The sequence below is a fragment of the Anolis carolinensis genome, chromosome 5 (genome assembly GCF_035594765.1).
Source record: "Anolis carolinensis isolate JA03-04 chromosome 5, rAnoCar3.1.pri, whole genome shotgun sequence".
Classification (NCBI taxonomy): domain Eukaryota; kingdom Metazoa; phylum Chordata; class Lepidosauria; order Squamata; family Dactyloidae; genus Anolis; species Anolis carolinensis.
This window is the reverse complement of record NC_085845.1, coordinates 169791601-169813813: the sequence shown is the minus strand read 5'-3', so window position 1 is coordinate 169813813 and position 22213 is coordinate 169791601. Positions and strand designations below refer to the sequence as shown.

Genomic DNA, 22213 nt, shown 5'->3' with positions numbered 1-22213 from the left:
TTCTCATCTGATCCCCTCCCTTCGGTTTTAGTGAAATCCAGCAGCTACAACCTGGGACCAGGGAATGTCAGCAACAATGCAGTGATATCACCTTGTGCGTGGCATTTGGGATACGTGGGTGTGTGCCGGGAGAGAAAGGTTCAAGATGCTGAACCAAGGGAGTTTTCTCAGCAGTCCAGGAGCACACCTTGACTTCAATGCACTCGGTGGGTCTTGGAGAAGGGTGATACCTACCTACAGCCTTGAGAGTTGCGTACTTGGTGTAGTCTGGCGCCTGGTGGGGTATGGTGGTTGCCATCTGCAGCCGGTTGTTGTGTGAATGCGGCCGCCCAATCTGTGGGATTGTGGAAGGGTTGATTATGGCATTGTTCAGGTTGTTCTTGTCTGGAAGCAGAAAACGATAGTTGAGAAAGACCTAATATATTCACACTCACCTTTCTCCAAATACACTTTTTTGTGGTGCAGGATGGAAGCTACTAAACAATTGATTTACAACTTGATACAACTGTAATTTAGAGGGATTAGAATTTCCAACTTCAAGCTGCTTCCCTAGTCATGTGTTTTCTTGGCATGATTTATTTAGAGAAAGTTTTCCATTGAATTTCTGTAAGACTGAGAGAGCGTAACTTGCCCAAGGTCACCCAATGGATCTCCATAGCTGAATGGGGATTTCAGCACTGGTCTCCAGAGTCCTACAACACTGACATCACGTGAGTCCCACCTCTAAAACAGAGTACTGAAAACAAAAGGTGTATATGTGTGTGCATTTGTGTAAATGTGCATTGATGTTTTGTGAGATTACAGCCTTGGGACTGTGGTGAGCCAGCGCCCTGTTCAATGCTATGGCCCTTATTTGATTCTATCCCCTAGCTATGAATTAAAGAAAAATGAAGCACACAAGGCCAAGGCATGTGACGAAAATATCATGCCTATTTGGCCTTAAAATGTCAGAGTTTATCAAACAATAGTTTAAAAAGAAGAAAGAAAAATAACAAAAAGAAAGGAACTGAAGTTTTCTAAAGTCTTTGTGCATCAGAGGCCTTTTCTACTCTCCAAAATTCTCCGGGATTCATTAAAATGCAGAATAACAAGTGGCTTCTTGAATAAAGGAAGATTGCCCGGCTACATTAACATGCTTTTATGTTGTAGCACTCCATCCCCACCTAAATCTCCTCCACCTGACACTGGCTGAGAGCTGAGTGGTGAAACCTTTAGGGCAGGAGCCGTGAGTTTACGAAGCACATGCGGTAAGCCGTCCAAGCCCTAATTAGGCATCTGAAGCATGACTGTGTTAGAAGTAAATAATAATACTCGTGGCTGTGGCTGTCCATGTGGTTACAGCTCAGATTTCATCCTCCAGCCCCTTGAGCAAATGACACTTATCAGCTCTTACTTCAGTTAAACAATGTTCAAAGGTGATGGGGAGGGGGCACTCTGAGGGAGAAAGAGAGAAGAAGGAGCGAGGAAATCTGTATTTAAACTGGGACAAGTGTCATGGGCAAACGAGAGAGGAGGAGACAGCAGCACTTGCTCTGCCCAAGGCAGAACTGAGTCACAGTACAAAGGAAACAAGAGAAACAGTAGCAAACCATCCCCCCCCCCCAACTCCACTCCACTCCACAAAAATCAGAGAAAAGATAGATGCTCCTTTATCTGCCGGCCCCTCCCTTCCTTTTACAGTTAAGGCAGAATTGTACAAGTTTTGGGGGAAAGTCTGTGCCTTTATATTTATACTAGCTTTGCCCGGCTACGCGTTGCTGTGGCTTATGGGAATCCTTTATTGGCCAGGTGGAATAGCCTTGCAGTCTCAAAGCCTGGCTGTTTTCTGGAGTAGCTGCAGCTTTTTGTTGTATGAACATAGAGGCATGGATGAGGGGTTGTGCTGCCAAGTTTAGTGTTTCTGGGATGTGTAGTTTTGTTGTTTTGTCCTAGGCCGAAATTTCATTACCCTTTTATATATATAGATGGTGGTACATCTGGAAATGCCCTGTTCTCATGGTTACACTGTAATTGCCTCCAGTGATGCAATGAGTTAAACCCTTGTGCCAGCAGGACTGCTGACCGAAATGTTGGCGGTTTGAATCCAGGGAGTGGAGGTGAGCTCTCGTCTGTCAGCTCTAGCTTCCCATGCAGGGACATGAGAGCAGGATGGTGAAACATCTGGGAATGTTTACCTCCCACAGGATGGTAAAACATCTGGGAGTTCTTGCAGACAGCCAATTCTCTCACACCAGAAGCGACTTGCAGTTTCTCAAGTCACTCCTGAGACACACACACAAAAACTGTGAATGATTCACACCTTGTCATGCAGCAAAGCAGGGGGCCAGAGATGATCTGCCCCCACAATAACCAGCTGCCTTCCCCCTCGCTAGAGAAATCCCACTGCCCCTCTCTAGTGCCCACACCCCAAGGACAGCGGCTGAGCTGGATTCAGGCAAAGAGCTATTGCTTCCCATTGTCCCTCTGAGAAAATGCTCTTCACTGTGTGTGTGTGTCTAAGGACTGTCTGTTAATTATGCATTTGATATCCATTTCTACAGGGGTAAATATGTCAGCGTATGACAGCAAAAAAGAAGCCAAGAGTCGAGTGTCACCAGAAAGACAAAGGATATTTCCATAATGATGCTTTCTAAAGCTGCGGCTCAAAAGATATTGTGCATCTATGCGGTTTTTATCTTAATAAATTTCCCACATGTCTCTTGCAGATTGCAGCTAAAATATAGCTAAAGGACTATATAATGCAAACATTTAAAAGCAACAGTATAATCAAAACATTAATTTAAAAATTGAAACACATTTAAACGCAGCACATTTCACTGGAACTAGCTAAAAGCTGGAAATTATTTAAATACAAAAGTCTTTGTCTGCTATGAAAAGGTATGTGTATGTGTGCAGGAAAATGGGGGCAATTGAGATTCCCTCGGAAGCAAGGTCTATGGCCAAGGAAAAGCCAAGAAGGCTCTCTCCCATCTCCTCGCCAGACATGAAGCTGGTGGAATTGAGAGAAAGCCCTCCTCAAAGGTTGGAAGGCTCCCCAGGCAGGCTTATGTGAAATGATAGTCTTTCAAATAGCCTGCACCTAATTATAAAGGGCCTTATCATACACCTCTTACCAAATAGGTCCAAACTTTGCATCCATAAATGTTGTTGGACATTAGCTCCAGAAGTTCCAGCCACTATGGTTAGGTATTCTTGGAGCTGTAGTCAAACACCATGTAGCTTACTCTAATTTTGTGCATTGTATGATGTTGTCTTTTCCATTTCAATCAAATGGCACAATGCATTGGCATCACAAGCACATGCCTATTTGCACACTATTCTGTGAAGATTAATGCTCAAAAATATATGCAACTATTCTGCAAGTGGAACTCTGCTTTTGCTGTCATTGGCTTGAGATAGCCAGTGTCTCCTCACAATAAAATTCTCTCTAGGCCAACATAAAATGCCTTCAAAATAAAAAGGGAAAAAAGGGAGAAGCCGCAGAGTGGGAAAGTAGAGTTGTTACACCCACCCAAAAGTGTGGCCTTTTGTACACCTGAAGTATTGCACTTGCATGATGCCAGCAGCTGTGTGATGCTGTTAGTTATCATGATGGTACGTTGCCACTATTCCACATTGTGGGAACATTGCGGGGTAGTAGCAAACATGCAGTGATGACCTTGTAGGGAGTTATTATCTTACCGGTGCCATTCCTGGGGGATCCGCGAGAAAGGCCATCAGTTATCTGGACCTGCACACTGCCAATGTGGCCATCAGGCAAGAGATCAGATGGACCGTGTCCCGGCTGCTTCAGGAGATCTGTTAGTGTCCTAGAAAAGGATGAGAAGGGGATCGAAGCAACACCATTATGAGCAAACAAAAAGGATGCTGATTGATGGCCACTTGTTTATTTCTTATTTTTGTAAGAACTCTAATGCATTCCGTCATCTATCAAGTTGACATTCTTCAGGCCAACAAATATAATTACATTAAGCATATTATAAGTGACAACACAAAATTAGCAATATTCTTGAAAAATATAAACATTACATAGTTCTACATGACCAAGAGCATACCTTTAAATAGAAAATTCTGGAACTGTATGAATTACTCTGCATAGAATTGGACCAAAAGGCAAAAAAGAACTAGAGACGACCATTGTCTATTATTTATACATAATCCCAGGTGGTCAGGAGAAAGGAACCAATGATTTCCGCTGGAATTGGCCACAATGCTATTCGATGTAATTACCCAAGTGTTGGATCAGTTAGCTTCTTGTGTATATACCATTATCTTCACATTAAGGACTGTACATTGAAATCTTCATTTAAACCTCTTGCATGAGTGATTTTTAAAGAGTATTTTCATTATTATTGTTAATTTTCTCCAGAACCCGTAACCACATATCTTATGTTGTGTTTCCAGAAAATTGCTAATTAGAGGGGGTATCCACTCCTTTATTTTTCAGCTTGGAGAGGTGCTTGCTTATTTTTTCATCTTATAGGTCTAGAGTTTTTTCTCCCACATATGTTTTTTTCTATATATCTGATTGATCTCCACACTATTGATCTCATGCTCACCCTGTTCTGACATCAGAGTAAGCAACTTCACAAGCAGAGCTTCTCCATAGAGGCATTTGGCAAGGAAGGTAAAAGAGGAAAGAGAAAAACAAAACTTATTTGTCTTTTAAAAGGTGAGGCCCTGATCTTTCTCCTTACTGTTGGTCTCAGCAGAAGAGTGGGTTGCAGTTCTGATGGGAAAGAGAAAACAAAGTGGTCCCTATCTGAATTTGGGAAGGTAAAATGTCAGTGCAGTGTATTGTAAGTAAACATAGAGCTAGGGAGAATCCAAGCAGCTCCAAAGAAAAATACTTTGAATTGTACCTGATTTACTTTGCAAGTGTAGACAAATCAAAAGACAGAGAAGAGACCTGTGATAATGGCTTCAGAATTAACTGAGTGAAGCTATTGAAAGGAGTCAGCAACAGAATACTGCGGAGGTGGATTATGAACAAGTGCAAAAGAAGCAAGATGATGATCAGACAAAGGAAAGTCAGTAACGGAAAAACAAGAGATAGAACCATTCTTAATAAGAATAAGACAATGGCCAAGGGAGTGTGTGGATGAATCAGAACAAAGCTCGAGTCCAAAAGAGGACAATAAAGAAAGAAAACTTAAGGCAGTAGGATCTTTGGAGTCATCCACGTGAATATTTAAATCACCCATAATAAGAGTAGGGATGTCACCTGAGAGGGTCAGCCAAGAATCAAAATCAGAAACAAAAGTTGAAAATGGGCCAAGTAGATGATAAATGACAACAATCTGAAGGTGCAAAGAAGAAAAGAGTCACAGCATGGGCCTCCAAAGAAGAGAAAGTATGTGTTTGTGGAAAGGAAGAAAGCAGGAACAGAATAAGCTCAATAGTTCTCAACTTTAGTTGATTTTGGACTTCAGCTCCCACAATTCCTTGCAGCTGATTAGGAATTGTGGGAGCTGAAGTCCAAAACACCTTTGAAGGGCCAAAGGTTGAGAACCGTCAAGGTCGATAATACAAGACACTCCCTATCTTCCCTATCTCTCCTATCCTCCTGGGCACAAGGAAGACTGTCTTGGAAGGCACTGAATCGACTGCACTCAGGCACCACGAGATACAGAGCCAACCTTAAGAAATGGAGCTACAAAGTGGAGTCCGCGACATGTGAGTGTGGAGAAGAGCAAACCACTGACCACCTGCTACAATGCAGTCTGAGCCCTGCCACATGCACAATGGAAAACCTTCTTATAGCAACATCAGAGGCACTCCAAGTGGCCAGCTACTGGTCAAAGGACATTTAGTAGGATGCCAAGTTTTTTTTTAAAAAAACTGTGTTTTCAAATACATTACAACTTTGTGTTTTCAAATGCATTCAAATACATTAAAACTAGGCCGGGCTGTGGCACAGGCTGGATAGCAGCCAGCTGCAACAAATCACTCTGACCAAGAGGTCATGAGTTCAAGGCCAGTCCGTGCCTACGTATGTCTCTGTCTCTGTTCTATGTTATGGCATTGAATGTTTGTCTTATATGTGTGCAATGTGATCCGCTCTGAGTCCCCTTTGGGGTGAGAAGGGCGAAATATAAATACTGTAAATAAATAAATAAATAAATAAACTTGTACCCTCGGTTCACTTCTGACACGATAAATAGATAAATATCCCCATAGTGACCTGTTTAAGGAGAGAGTCCTCCAAAGTAGAGGGCAGCTGAAGTCAGGTTTTAGTGAGAGCAAGAAGGTGAAAAGATCTAGAGAGAAATAAATCATGAACAATGTGTTGTCGAAGGCTTTCATGGCCAGGATCACAGGGTTGATGGCTGTATGGCCATGTTCCAGAAGTATTCTCTCCTGACATTTCACCCACATCTAAACTAAGCTTAGTTTCTCCATACCTCACAACCTCTGAGGATGCCTGCCATAGATGTGGGCAAAGGGTCAGGAGAGAATACTTCTGGAACATGGCCATACAGCCCGGAAAACATACAACAACCCTCAAATCATGAACAGTTGCAACTTTAGGAGCAATGGGGCAACAATTCCATAAGAAGCAAGAAAAGGAAAGCTGAGAAAAAGGGAGACTGCGGATAGGTATCAGATTAGAAGAAATGGAAGAAACAGGAACTGTAACAAATAAAAAAGAAAATCAAGCAAAAGATCTGCCAATGAAAGGATAAATAAAAGATAAGTTACCGAGAAAAGTACAGAACAGTAACATCACTTGTAATGAAACCAGGATTCTCAATCAGATGCCAAATAGCACTTCCTGGATTTTCCTTGCAGAAAATCCAGAATAGCCTGCCAAGAAAATGACAGTAACTTTTGTGATATATTTTAAAGAGAGGATAAGATAAAGCCTTGGAGCATTTACCATGGGATATACTTCGGCACTGAATAAGAGAGCAGACCTGCTTATATGCAACCTTTTGCAGATTCTTATATCTTTCCCACAATCTCTTTTATATCTTCAGTGTGCAATGCAAGTACCTTCATATTGGAACATCTATCATTTGTTTCAAATTTGCATTTGAAACATGAGGAAATCTCTGTGATTCCCAGGAGCTCCTGGCCAATGGGCACGCGTGAGGGACAGTGCAGCTCCAGCATCTATTTCATAACAAATGGATCTGTCTCCGTGCAGATGAACACAGAAAGAAGCCAGATGGTGTTAGCTTCCTAGCGGGTGATTCCTGAACAAACTGGACAATTTCAGTGGTTTTAAGGCATGCCTACTGGCATGCATGTTTTTCCCCTGACACATTTATTGTGAAATATAGAGATGCCCCATGGGTCAGAACATGTGAAGGCTTATTCACACACCAAATAAATCGACAATAACCAAACTTTCCATTGTATACTTTGCCACTGTTGAAGGTTATGTGTCACTCCTACTACAGGTCATATTGAATGACAGTGGGACTCAAGAGAGATATTATGAGCTTTGCCTGATGTCTCACTATATCCGCTCTGTGTCATAAGTATTATGAGTTTCACTGTGATACTACTGAACCAGTTTTGCATATGGTAGGTATGGGATGGAAACTATTTACTGTCTCTTAGCATGAATTATAAGTCTATAACAACAGTATGAGAGGTGGGATGAAGCAGCTTTATTTCCTAATCCTAATCTGGACTGTTCTGTTTATTCTAAAATAAAATCTGGAGTTCATGATCCGATTTCTTTGTTAGCTGATGCAAAGGGACATTTCTAAATGAGAAATGGGACTGAGCGGCTCTTCCTCAGGAATGGAGTCTTTCCAGCAAATCTCTTTCCTTTCTGGTAGACCAAAATTGGGGGCAGGACATGGAGGAGTATTATATATACACATGCACACACTTAACCACACATGAACTCTTTTTACATTCTCATTACTTTGGATTTATTAATACAGTAGAGTCTCACTTATCCAACATAAATGGGCCGGCAGAATGTTGGATAAGCGAATATGTTGGATAATAAGGAGTCATTAAGGAAAAGCCTATTAAACATCAAATTAGGTTATGATTTTACAAATGAAGCACCAAAACATCATGTTAGACAACAAATTTAGCAGAAAAAGTAGTTCAATATGCAGTAATGCTATGTAGTAATTACTGTATTTATGAATTTAGCACCAAAATATCATGATATATTGAAAACATTGACTACAAAAATGCGTTGGATAATCCAGAACGTTGGATAAGCAAGTGTTGGATAAGTGAGAATCTACTGTACTGGGAAAATTACTTTTTAAACCATTTCTTCTGGAAGCCTGGCTACTGGCTATGATGGCTGAGGATACAAGGACTTCATGGTTGGAAAAAATAGCTTTTGAATCCTGTGCCAGGAGATGTACTATATCTTTCATATAGATATATTTCCATAGCCGTGACTCCTACTACTCCCACACCCCAAACCCCACATTTAAAGTGAAGCACCCTTCTCCCAAAATGGACACTTCTGAGTTTTTTGAGAGTGGGAGGCTCCTGGAGACATGTTCAACTATCTTCCTGTAGCTGGATGTACTACAGCAAGCATTCATGGGGATCTTGGGCCTTCCAGAGTGTCCAGCGACAAAAAAATAGCTGGACATGTCTGTGCTGATCTCCCCACTCTGACATGGAAGTGGCTGTTTTAGAGGGCAAGAGGTACATCACTTGAAATATGGGTTTGCGGCAGGATTTTTTATGTTGCAGGGTCATTAAAGAACCCTGACCTCCACAATGACTAAAAAGGTGGGCTACAATAGTATAAGTTGGATATAATGCTATCCTAGCTCACTAACAAGAGACAAGCCATAGAATTTTACTGATAACTTGAAAGCGCAGCACAAGGATATTGTTTTTGGAGAGCAGGGCGTGGCAAGAGAGGGGAAAAGGATTGGATCACACCTGGCAATCATTTCACACTCTGATGTGTTTGTTTTCCTATGTAAATTGAAAACATCCTGCCAGCGCATTTATAAAAACCCAGTGACACTTGACTTGCAAGCTGGTTTATTCGTACCGTACTACGTAACAAGCAGTTGCACAAAGAGGGGTGCTGGAGCTGCAGCCAAGACCCTCACTGTAATGAGCCATTGTGTGAAGATTATATTCCTCATTATGTGCAGCGCTGGGCAGCAGGAAATAACTAGGGGCAGTGGACCAAACAGTTGTAAGTTTCCCACTAAGCCGAAGCTGGAGTGAGCATTCTAGTATTGGCTAACAATACTAACAGCAAATGTACAGCTCAGTGCCCACACAGGCGCCTGGGGTAACACAGCGGCACAGACAGCTTGTCGTGTAGTCCTGCAAGCCCCTGGGTGCCAACCAAAGAAGGGAGATTTATACTTAAGGGAACCACAAGAACTAAATTAAACCCATCCTGTTAGCGTATAAAGGAACGATATAAGTATTTTGGTGGAAATACAATTTTTAAGTTCATTGCTGGTCAGTAGACTTAAAAACAAGATAGGGAAAGATATTCTCGTTATCTGCTTATTTTTGAAAGTAATTCCCTCAAATACATATATAACCATACAGTGTCAGCAAAGTGTAGTGATTAGAGTGTTCAAGACACTGGAACACCAGAATCTTTACCCAAGGAAGCCATTTCAGTACAAGCTCCATGTTTGCTATCAGTAATGCGCTGGATTAAGGTGAACAAACTGAAACCTAATCCAGACAGACAGAGGTATCACTCGTAAAACAGATCAGGGAATAAGGATTTGGCCTGTGATGGATGAAGTTACATTTCCCCCTGAAATTTCATACTTGTTGCTTTGATATGCTCTTCGACTTCTATCTGAGCCTGGATGCCCAGTGGCCAGGACTGTGTTTGCACAGCTTAAACTAATTTGCCAGCTGTACTTGTTCCTGGAGATGTCAGAAATGGCTCAAGTGACATTGGATTACTGAAACATCCTCTACATGGGGCTGCCTTTGGAAAATGTTCAGAAACTTCAGCAGGTCCAAAATCCTGTGGCCAGGCTCCTAGTTATATTGATATTTCTTCCCAGCTGAAAAACTTCACTGGAAAGCAGCCTATCTTTGGGCAGAAGCTAAAGTGTTGGTTATATGACCTTTAAAGTCCTTCATGGTTTAGATCCAGATTCTGTGCTGTGAATTCGTGCACTGACAAGGGATTGGATCTGATGACTCTTGGAGGTCCCTGCCAACTCTATGATTCTAGGTGGCCCTCTCCCTCTATAATTAACAGCGACTTATGGTAGGAGGGACTGGAAGTAAGCTGAGTAATAATATCTGCCTCTCTTGGTTCTGGTGGAATTATCTGCTCCCAGGAATTGTGCTGGAGGCAAGATATACAGAGGACGAATAACCCCTGCACCTTGTCTGCAAGTCTATTAGCATTTCCAGGAAGGTCCCCAGAATATTGTTAGCTTGGCAAAGCAGCCAGATGCATTTCACACAGCTAATGTTTCAGGTGAAGAAAGCATGGGAACATTCATGTTTGTCCCTTCTACAGCAGGTTTTCATGAGGCCATGAGAGTAAGCAATGAAAATAATTTCCATGTAATCACATAGGCTTCATAGCATCGCAAGATAATTTTAGTCTCATTTAGGAGAAAGGTGGCAGATAATTCAAATAAATAAATAATGACTCCATCCATTGAAGGGCTTTCACCCTGGCAAGATGTCAAGCTCTCCCATCAACTGTCCTTGAAGGCCGCTGTCGGAAGCTCCCTTTCCTAGAGAGACTCTGCCCCTGTGACTTGGGTCACATAGAAACAATAGAACATGTGCTACTCCAGTGCCCCTTCTACAGGGATATCCACACCAGGCTTATCTTACCTTTGATATACAGGCACCCAGGTCATTCAGGACAATTTTATACCTCGCTGCTACTTGTAGATACTAATCCAGCTACAACCTACAATGTTGCAAAGTTTTGTGCTGCAGCATACAAAATAAGTCAGAGGATGACGGGCCCCAAAAGTTAACTATGAATTCAGTAATCATCTCACTTGATTCTATAATTTGCTGATAAACCTGTGCATTGTATGTTTTTACCCTGTTTTCCCCTCCGCTTCTTACCTCCCCTATTGTGCTTCAGTATCTATTTTTATAACTATTTTTATACCTTAAATGTACTAAACATACCAAGTTTGTATGAAACGGTGACCTTTATTTCCTGTGCTGGTCTATGATTGGATTTGATTGATTGATTTGATAAATAATGACTCAAATAAATTCGGAGGAAGTAGAAACATGATATGGGCTGATGTGGGACAGGACAATTCTAATGAGACCAGTGGCCTTGCTTACATCTTATCCCCTATAGCTATGAACCCAGATGAGATTCAGGGCCTGTTCAGACAGTACTTTTATTCCAGGAGCTTACGCAGCAAACGGGGGGGGGGGGGGGGGCGACGCCGCCATTCCCTGTAAGCATGGAAGCAATCGCTACAAAAGGCAAAAAATGTAAGATTTGTAGGTGCGGGAATATTGCAGTTTTGAACCAAATATGCAGATCTTTGCATGTCTGTATGTCCCTGCAATCAGAAATCATGGGATTTTTTATCTGGGTTTGTTCCTAGATTTTAGATGTTTGTTCCTGATTGGTCGGTTCCTAAAAAAAAGTGACACTTCAGTAAAAGTCAAAACTTTGTCCTGGGAAGAGAAACTTTGTCCTTCACCTGTTTAATGAAGTTTGTGGCAGAAAAACGAAGTTCCTGGGGTGCAACAAATACTTTCACACTAAATAGTACACAATGAAACAGGAATAGACACTTTCAAACCAGGAACAGAATGTCATTGTTACTATAATTACAGACCTTGTTGTATGGCCATCTGTGCAGACAGGTTTTGTGGTGTACATGTGCCAGGGAAAACAAAATGATGTTGCCGGGTTATACATGTCGGTTCCTCATTGGGTGTATGCTGACAACATGGGTAGAGTTTAGTTAATGGCAAAAACTTACTACTGGCTGTTGGGACATGGATGTGCTGGAGAGGAATGTAAATACTGAAAGCCAAGGTTATGCAGTTGGCTAATAGGAACAGCCATGTTTAACCCAGGAACAGCAACCTGTTGTTCCATGCCACAAGTACACAACCAACTCTGTCTGGATAGATGGCCAGGCAGCAAGGTCAAATAATAATGTTCCTGGCTTGAAAGTGTATGTTCCTGTTTGATTGTGTACTGCTGACATGGGCAGAAGTGGTCCTATCCCATGAGGTTTGTTTGTGTGGCAGATACTTCATGAAATGTCTGGAGGGCACAGTTTCTCTGGCCAGGACAAAGAACAGAACTTTTGCAGTGATTCGCATCTCCGCATCTCTACGTATCTGCATCTTGAGTTTTTAAAAAAACCGCCAAAGTTTCTGGCGGAAGTCCCACGGTGGCCATCTTGGGGGCCTCTAAACCTCACAACAAAGCATCAAGTCTGGACGAGGGAGACAGAAATCATGGGAGCAACAGGTCTGTATGTGAACCTCTGTTGAAGTCCTGAGATTTTTTGCCCCTGTTTAAAACCCGTGATTTAGTGCTATCTGGAAGCACCCTTAGGCCAGAACTTTAGAAGACTCTGATTTTAAAAACTGCCCCAGTATATATTATTTACATATGTCACTTAAAAGTTGTTGGCAAAAGGAATGAGAAACATGCTAACCAGAATGGGAATCAGTGGGTAATGAATAACACATTGGCTTAAAAAGTAAAATGTCCAAGTTCTGATATAGATGTGGGTTTTCAGAAGGGCCCTTCTGTTTAAAGCAGGCTGATCCAGGGAAGGTATATAACCACACAGGGACCTGAGTACCTCCAGAAGGCACCATCCAAAATGCTGCAAATGTGCCAGGCAACCGGTGCCAAGTGCGTCACCAGCATTAATGGGTCCCTCCCCGCCTTCCCTCAGACTGTAGTGAGGATGTAGGAGTCTTGTTAATTCCTTGAATTAAGTGTCACAACATGTGATTGCAGGTAAGCTACCACAGTTCGCTTCGAGTTTGAAGAAAGAAAAACTTCCATTATGTATATGTCTGACAGAGGGAAATGGACTTCCTTGGCTATTTTAGTTTATTACATATTGGAAGTATTATTTTCGTTGTTTTCAGAAGTGAACGAGCATTCAAAATACATATTTATTCATACGCTACCTGTCTGTGAAACCATTCAAGCTGCCTTACTGTTAAAAGGGGGGAGGCTTGCAGTTTTGGTGATTTAAAAGATATGGAGGAGGCGAGGCAGAAGAAAATGCAGCAAGGATGACAGTGAAAAATAAACTCCAGTACCACATAAAAATAAGTGATAAATATTATATGAACAGACACTGCACATTCTTGCCTTCTGAAGGGGAGAAACTTTCTTCAGGATATTTTGAAATTTTTTCTTTTTCTTCTTATCTGGCTTTTTCTCTTTGCCATCTTTCTTTGCCATCTGTTTATTTGAGGCAAACCAATAAACTGGAACCCCAGCTTGCTGAGGGACATAACCACACAGGATGGGACCCATTGTTGCAAACAATGGGAATAAAACCACAGAGTGGGCCAATGGATCTTTTTTTATTACAGATCCCAAGATTCTGAGTCTTGTAATCCAGTTACCACAGTATTCTACCTCCATGCATGTTGAAAAAAGCTTCCTGCCAAAATGAGTGTTCTTTTAAGAATTGTTATACAGTACTTGGCACATGGGCCCCTTTCCCATTCCAGAATTATGGATACCACATTAAATACGATGGCTCCATCCTATGACATTCTGGTATTTTTATTTTCTATTAAGAATTCTCTTCCATGAGGCTCTTGGTAATTACCAATATTTCTCCCCCCGGGGAGAAAGGCGGGGTAAAAATGTTGTAAATAAATAATTCTCCAGTAAATAAAGTTCAACTTTTTTGTTGTATTCAAACTGAAGTTGAATCTGTGAAGGTTGTAACCATGATAGCCATATCTTTTGTAGGGCTCTCATGATCAACATAATCAAATATGGGCACCTTATTTTAATCTTATTTTGCAGATAATGCAAATTATGCAAATTACTGTAGTCTGCATGATACATTCAGTCTTCCAAATTAGAGATGTGCACGAAAAATTTTCCTTTGTTTCCTTCATGCTATTGTTTTATTTTGACCATTTGTCTACACAAAACGAATGCCTCCACATTACATCTGGTGTGTGCCAATGAGTGTCAATAATAATAATATTATTAATAACAATAATACTCTGAGGAAAATCCAAACGTTTTAAAAGTTGGTGAGCTAAAAGGGATCAAAATATCCTTTCTGTGTGGCGATTTTCACTCCTCTAGCCCCAAAAATGACACTATTCCATATTCACTAGGGTTAGGGGTGCAGGACCCTTGTAAAAGTGGGGGGAAACCCTGCATATTGTTTTATCTGAGAAGACATCTCTTTAGGAACCTTTAAGTCCTCTAGTGTGGCTCTATGATAAACATCCACAGAAAACTGACTATAGAATTGCACTGGAGGAAATCGAGTTGCCCAGAAAAACCATATTAATCAAATCTGTGAATAACAGTACGGAACAAAATTTGAAAAGAAAAAGCATGTTCCTGATTTGAAAGTGTTATTCCTGTTTAATTGTGTGGCACTTACTTTGAAAGTAGTTATTATACTTCAGAAGCTTCATTTTTGTGGCTGCCACAAACTATGTTGAATAGGTTGAGATGTGATGAGATATTCACTGAAAAATTATAACAAAATATGCTGCAGGATGTCCCACAAAAATAAAGTTTTTGTAGTTTAATAAACTTTCCCCATGTTTTTATTATAGAACCAATTAGGAAATGACATTTATAATCCAGGAACAAATATCGTGTTCCCTAGTGTAATGAAATCCACAACAGCCAAACCCATAAATGTGGAGGACTCACTAAATTTCAGAACATTAATGGTTGCATTTTCCACTCCAGCCCTCATTTTTACAGTAACGGCTGATCTGAGAGAACCAGCCCTGAGCGATGATGTTTAAAGTGCTGGACTTGGAATCTGGAATTCGCCCTGTGGCCTTGGGTCATCACGACTTCTCAGCAAACCTGCCATGAAGTCCCTTTGTTATTTGTACTCTGTGGCTCACATCAGTCACTCTTCATTCCCCCAAATCCTTCTGTCACCTCACCTCACCTTCTCACAGGGTGCCTCTTCCTTGTTTTTTTGCTGTTGTCACTCCTGCAAACCTTTTACGCCTTCCCTTGCCTCCTCTAACAGCCTTGCAATGCCTCTCCCCTTTGATTCTGATATTTGACTATGAATCAGGAGACAAGGGTTCGAATCTCTGCTTGGACTTGGAAACCCATTGGGTCAGCTTGGGTAAGACACATTGTTTTCCTCTAAGGATGAGAGAAGGTGTCTCATCCAAGGTCGGCCCAGGTTGTTTCTATGGTTGAAGATTCAAACTCTGGTCTCCCAGCCTTTTGACCACTAATGCGAGTAAAGGCTGGGTGAGCAGAACAATAGCTTCTCACACCTCTCCATACATCTCATAAACCTAAGCAAAATATTTATTTATTTATTTATTTATTTATTTATTTATTTACTTACAGTATTTATATTCCGCCCTTCTCACCCCGGAGGGGACTCAGGGCGGATTACATTACACATATAAGGCAAACATTCAATGCCTTAACATAGAACAAAGACAAGACAAACACGGGGCTCCGAGCTGGCCTCGAACTCACGACCTCCTGGTCAGAGTGATTCATTGCAGTTGGTGCAGCTGGTTGCTCAACAGCCTGTGCCACAGCCCGGCCCATGAACTGGAACATGAATAGGAGAAATTAGGTGAAAATGAACTGGAATAGGAGAAATTAGGTGAAGGCAATATAATGGCTATCAAAGGAAAAGACAGATTAAATAGCCAAGAGTGGAAGATGACATTGCCCTCAGCAGGCATCCTTTGCCTCCATGCTTAGAGGTGAAGCCAGTCACAGCCTTCTAGTGAATCACTGCCATATGAATTCAGGGCTGTTTGCAAGGAAGGGCAACATGAAGGACACATTACCGACAGGGCCTGACACAATGGCATGTAGTTGATTCTCTTGGTTGGCATGATCTGTGTATGATGGAAGACAAAGGGAAGGAATGAGAGTGTTGGGAAAAGGACACCAGATTCTGAGGTGGCAGGCAACATTTTTTAAGTCAGCATTGTTTCTCAAGGCATCAATGCTATACAGAACTGTTACAACATTTCATACTTTTATATAGCATTCTTCTTCTATCCCTGCCTGAATGTTTACTGAGCTAATTAAATCAATGTCTTGAGCAGACCTGTGAAACGTTATTCTCTTGACTATACCTTGGGAGAATCCCAATCATTTTCAGACAAAGAATAGAATCTTTATACACCATAGTTTTTAAATGAGGATGTTTTGAATTATTTCAGTTCTACAGACAGTTTAATGCCACTTTGTGACATTTTTATCTAGACATTTTTCTACTTGTAGTTCTTATGCTCTTGTAAACTGTCTTGAGTCCCAAGGGATGGAGTATATATAAAGTGAGAACCAGCATGGCATAGTGATTTGGTTGTTGAACGAGTGCTCTGGAAACTAGGATTCAATTCCCTGCTTGGCCATGGAAACCCACTAAGTGACCTTGAGCAAGTCAGCCAGCCTCATAAAACTCTGTGATAGGTTCACTTTAAGTCAGAAGGGACTTGAAGGCACTCAACACAATACTTGATCAAAAATGCCAGTTTGTAGTGGCATGGAAGATTCGTTATATGGCTATAGTGGAAGATGCCAGTCATGGAGAAGGAACCGAGACATGTCGCAATCTCAGAAGGACATCAGAAGTCTGGTGGCTATGTGAAGTTGCTCTCAGCCTGCTTACTTTGCCTGCCTGTTTCTCTCTTTCCAGTGGTTGGTTCCTTCAGGAAGAGGTTTTCTGTTTTTTCCTCCCAGACTTTTAGTGTGCTAAAGATTTAGCTATGCTCCTTTGCACAGAGGCTTAAGACGTGGCTCTCTCAACATGTAGTGTTGGACGTCTTTTAAAAGAGATGGGGTTCCTCTAATAGACAGCTCTCAACCAGCCAATCAGTCTCATTCCCTGGGGCAACTGCATTGCTGACTTCCATGCAAGTATAATGTCAGGATAGATCTAAGGAAACAAGCTGAACATTAAATCTCATTCATGTGTTGGGGGAAGTGCACCTGGTTGTGCCTTGATGCTCGCAGATTCTGACATTAGATATCATAGGATGGTCCTCCTTCAACGCTGACATGTATACTGTGGTGAGAAGACTATATTCTTTTTGTCAATTGTAAATTTATTTAGAGACCTTTATGTTCCAGCAAATATTGGATCCACATAAATATGCAAAAGATGTGAATATTAAAATCTCAGCACTTACTTAAAGTCTTATGTCTAATAAAACACATTTAGGATCGGAATATTTTTGGCATGTACAGGGGATGAGGCAGTCACTGCTATGCAAATGGTTAATGTAGTGACAGCACTTTGTCAGCTCTGCCCATTTAAATCAATAGAATTGCCTATGATTATCTTATAAAAATGTAAAGTAGCTCATTGGAATGTTTTAAGAATTTCTAATAGATCATAATCAGCCATCGATTTCACAAAACTACATCTGTAAACAATATTTTTGGAATGTATGTGGACTAAAAGGGTAATGGCCATCAATCTAGTTGTAAGATTCTAGTGTGCTGGCATTCCCACTGTGACATGATAATTTGCAGTCATTTGTGTGTATAATAGTAATTTGAGTCCATCTCAACCATCTTAGTATTGACTGGAACAGTTCCAGAGCTTGGAACAGTTACTTGCAATTCCTCAGCCCACATTGGCTGGGGATTCTGGCAGGTGTTGTCCATGTTCTGTACTGATGGCAGCAGATCAAGGTTAGACACTCACTGATCTTTTTGAAAACAGATAAATGCATGCATGACAAATTATATCTGCAGTCTATACATCTGCAATTATAGCTGCAATCAATATATCTTTTATCCTTCCAAGGAAGTAAGTAGAGCTCTTCCTATGGCTTGCAGGCAGGGTTGTATCTCATTGGTGCCAACTTCAGGGTTCCTTCCAGCAAAGTACTTCTCTGGGGAAAGCCCTCTGATTTAACACTTTTATGAAAATGTGGGCAAGGGAAGCCTTCTCTCTACAGGCAAGCCACCAAAGCTCCATCTTGAAAACAGGAAATAAGGAGACACATCCTCAATATATTTAGGTATATTTCAATAAACATATTCTCTGACAGAGGAGCTTCTTTCCACAAGATATTGTTATGCTCTCAGCTCCATGTCTTTCTGTCTGTAGGTGTTTTAGCAGCAGCAGCATTGGAAGGATAATGAAGGAGGATTGGAGAAACACAGGCTTTTGGTGTTCGGTTGCTGCAATGTGTCTGCAGTAAACACTGTCACAAAGTTATTTGGAAAAGAATGGGATTCTGCTGATCCTATTGTAGTTGTTTGCACTTGCCCTCAATAGGTAACGTAAATAGCATCTGCTTCCAGAATTCCACATAAACAACAAAGCAGAAAGAAAAGGGGACAGCGGGCAAGCCTGTCTCACTATTCACTGTCAGCAGGTTTTAAAAAGCATAGATCCAAGTGACCACCAAAATTCAAATCATGAGAAAAACGAAGGCTGGTGAAGCAAAATCCTATCCCTGAATGTTTTTTAGAAAAAGCATTCCAGTGGTTTCTAGAAGGTTCAAACTGTTTCATTTACAGGGTAATGTGCCTGTAATCATGCCTTTTGTGTTGGGGCATAAGTGTTTCTATTCAGGAAATGGACTGAGAACACCTACCCTGTTTCCCCTAAAATAAGACATCCCCAGAAAATAAGACCTAGTAGAGGTTTTGCTGAAATGCTAAATATAAGGCCTCCCCTGAAAGTAAGACCTAGCAAAATTTTTGGTTGGAAGCATGTCCGTCAAACAGAACACCAGAGCATGCAGGATCGGTAAATATACATACCGTAGAGTGTTGGACATGGAATTAATGGTAGTAACAAGAATTTCTTGATAGGATTCACAGTTTGTCTGGTTATGCTGGTTTGTGATGACAACTAATGTACAGTATATAATAAATGTTCATTTTTTTGTTCAACAATTAATGTGAATTCTTCTTCATGGAAAAATAAGACATCCCCTGAAAATAAGACCTAGAGCATCTTTGGGAGCAAAAATTAATATAAGACACTGTCTTATTTTCGGGGAAACACGGTATGTGTTGCAATTCATCTGGTACATGAATTGTCGAATATGTTCATATGTTAATTCTGAGAAAATATAGCCGAGACTACAGTATAAGACTCAAATGCACTTTTACTTGGCAGTCCTGGTAAACACAAAGTACAAAATAAAACACATTTGAGGTGCAACTTTATCAATATCAAACACTATGTAGTTAACATTTACCACTTTATGGTGGGATTTTCACTATTGTGAAATGTTGCCATTAAGTAAAATAATAGTGCATTGCAAGACCTGTGTAACACCAAATACAAGGATTTACACTACACAGTTAGTGAATATAAATGTAGACAAACTTCTTGCTCAATCAGCAGGGACACGTTGATGTTATAGTACTGCTGGGGTAACTGGGGAAAGTAAGGTACAGTAGTCTCCATTGGGAAAAAAGTGCAAACATTTATTGAAATATGAAAAAAAAATCGCTTTGCTACATTGTTATGGGAACTTGGTTTTGACAACACCTGGAGACTCCAGCTAGATTCTGGGAGACATAATCCAAGACCACATATCTTCTCAGCATAGCACAAATATCCATTGTAAATGCGATGTAGTGCTATAAAAATCCTGCACTGAATACCATTGTAGCATAAAATAGGATAAGCAGTGAATGGGTAGGCGTGTTGACACATTATTTTAGGTGCATTATTATGTATCTACAATGGTTACATACCCAAAACTCTGTTCTCACCACTAGCAGCTTAATATGTCTATTTTGCATTGTTCAAAAACGTTGCTCTGTATGTATGCTGTGGCTTATGCCAGCATATATTACCAATAGGATTCTGTCCAGAGTCCAACAAGCTAACTTTCCCAATCTCCAAGGGATTGTGAGGAGTGAATGACCTGGGAAGTAACATCTGATAGCTTTCCAGGCTTGTTGCCCATCCCCCTGCAAGCGTTTTGTTGCATTGAGAAGGCTGCACTTTGTTGCCTGTCATTGGGAATTGCTGTAAGGAAGCTGGAATGCCATTGCATTATATTGACATATTTCATTGCATAATAGTCGCTGCCACATATAAGTTGCACCCCCATTTTGGGGGTTGCAAAATTGGTATTTTTAGGTTCATCGCACTTCTTATTCACTCGTCATGCATATGCCTGGGCGAGTAAATGAAGGGTGCAACTCAGGGAGAGGTGATCGGGCAGGTGAAGCCTCATCAGCCTGTCCTGTCTCCTTTGCAGCTATAGGGCTTTCTTTGAGTGGCTGCCGAAGGAAGCCCCGTAGCTGCATTTTTTCACTACGTAATAGTCGCCATCATGTAATAGTTGCAAAAGCGTGACTATTACACAGTGAAATACAGTATACAGCAGTTTTGTGGTCATGCTACTATGATATGATGGTAGAAAAGGGAAGGAAAAAAGGAATACATGTTTTAAAGCAAGCTGAAATACACATGTAGACACATACAATGTTTTTTGGGATAATGTCTCTATGAAAACTTTGTGATATACTTTCTGATTAAAATGCATTAATTAGGTGGTACTTGTTATCCATTTCTGTCCTTCCAATTTTTATCTCTCCCTTTTATTGAAAATGGTCTTGCTATACCTCCAGGAAATAGCAAAGTATCATGTATGATCTGTCCCTTGAAATTTCACAGTTCTCTGGTCTGGATTCTCCCAATTAGCACATTCTTTTGTGCTTGATATGTGCTTAGGGAAAAATCACTGGTTCTTTGCTCCTGCGTTTTGTGCAAAATTGGGATAAATGATGAAGGGGGGGAAATTCTTAATTGTTTTGCTCATACACTTGAGGCAAACACTCTCACAGGGACTGGCAAGTTCTTATTCACAGTCTCAATGTATCAAGACAATGCTCTTTGGTGAGAAATGAACCGTTTGTGAAAATTCTTAATAACTCTACTTTCTAAATAATTGGAAACTTGTACATACCACTAAACTAAGGATGCTTCGGAAATACAGTTTTCATGACCTCTGAGAGAAAATGACCAGATTCATCCCCTCCTCTAATGTACAAATAGGGATATAATTATCCTTCAGGTTTTCTTCTTCTCTGAATTTTTAGATGCAGCTCTTTTTGAAAAAAAGAGAGCACCAAATTACATTTTTAAAGCACATTTTCTAATAACATATGTTTTTATACAACAACTTTGCTCCCACCAGATGCTGGTTTTTGCAGCTGCCTGCATTATGGACCCACAGGGAATTGATCTTGTGAAAGGTGCCAACATACATCCAACCCTTTAGGCCACTGCAGAATGGCAACACTGTTTACGTTCTGAAGACTGCTGTTCAGTTAAGTGTGAGTCTGACATTTTCACCAGGTCATGCTCTGTAGGGATCTTTCAGTTAATGCTCAGATGCTATTGTTCAATCCACTTTGCCACATACTACTATTTACTGTACAGGCACATTACGGTCCATCTCATAGCTCACATCAACTATCTGCGGACTAGTTATCCTTGTTATGCCGGCATGCATTTCTATGCTGCTGGGCTTCTTGGCATGCATTGCTAGCCATCTGGCTTGATCACAGCTGCAATAGAGTTCCCTGTCCTTATGCAGGTATTGCTATGAGCTACCACCCACTTCTGCCTTGGAAGACAAGGACCCAGCACATTGGAAAGCTGAAGCGCAACATCTGCTCTCTAATAGTCACACGTTTTAATGGCCTTCTTTCCTGCTTTGCTTGCAAACAAGAAATCTCAAAGTGGCAATCTATTGGGAAACGTCTGTGTAAGTGCCATCAAGTCATCTGCTGACTTATGGCGACCTCATGAATGTCATAGGGTTTTCTGAGGTAAGGAATACGCAGAGGTGGCTTTGCCAGTTCCATCCTCTGAAATAAAGCCTACAGCACCTGGTATCCATTAGCAGTCACCCATACAAGTACCATAGGCATCAGTTCACTTCTAAAACGAGAGGTGCATAACACAGTTTGTTTTAGAAGTTAATGCTTAGAAAATTGTTTCTTTGTTATTTGGTGTTAAAGGAACACAGGTCTCTATGTGCAAACCTGCATTCTGTCATTTATATAATCACATATTTCTGAGATGTTCTGAGGATGAGCAGTAATAATTCT

At 40.9% G+C, this 22213-nt stretch overlaps 1 protein-coding gene across 1 annotated transcript in view; it reads right to left on the bottom strand.

Moving 5' to 3' along the window:
* shisa8 (shisa family member 8) overlaps positions 1 to 22213 on the bottom strand; it is a 55796-nt gene that overhangs the window by 4120 nt on the left and 29463 nt on the right. Inside the window, exons 2-3 of the mRNA XM_008110757.3 lie at positions 3682 to 3809; positions 235 to 384 (exon numbers count right to left, since the gene is read on the bottom strand). Coding sequence (XP_008108964.1) covers positions 235 to 384; positions 3682 to 3809 — 278 coding nt within the window. The remainder of the gene's footprint in view (positions 1 to 234; positions 385 to 3681; positions 3810 to 22213) is intronic.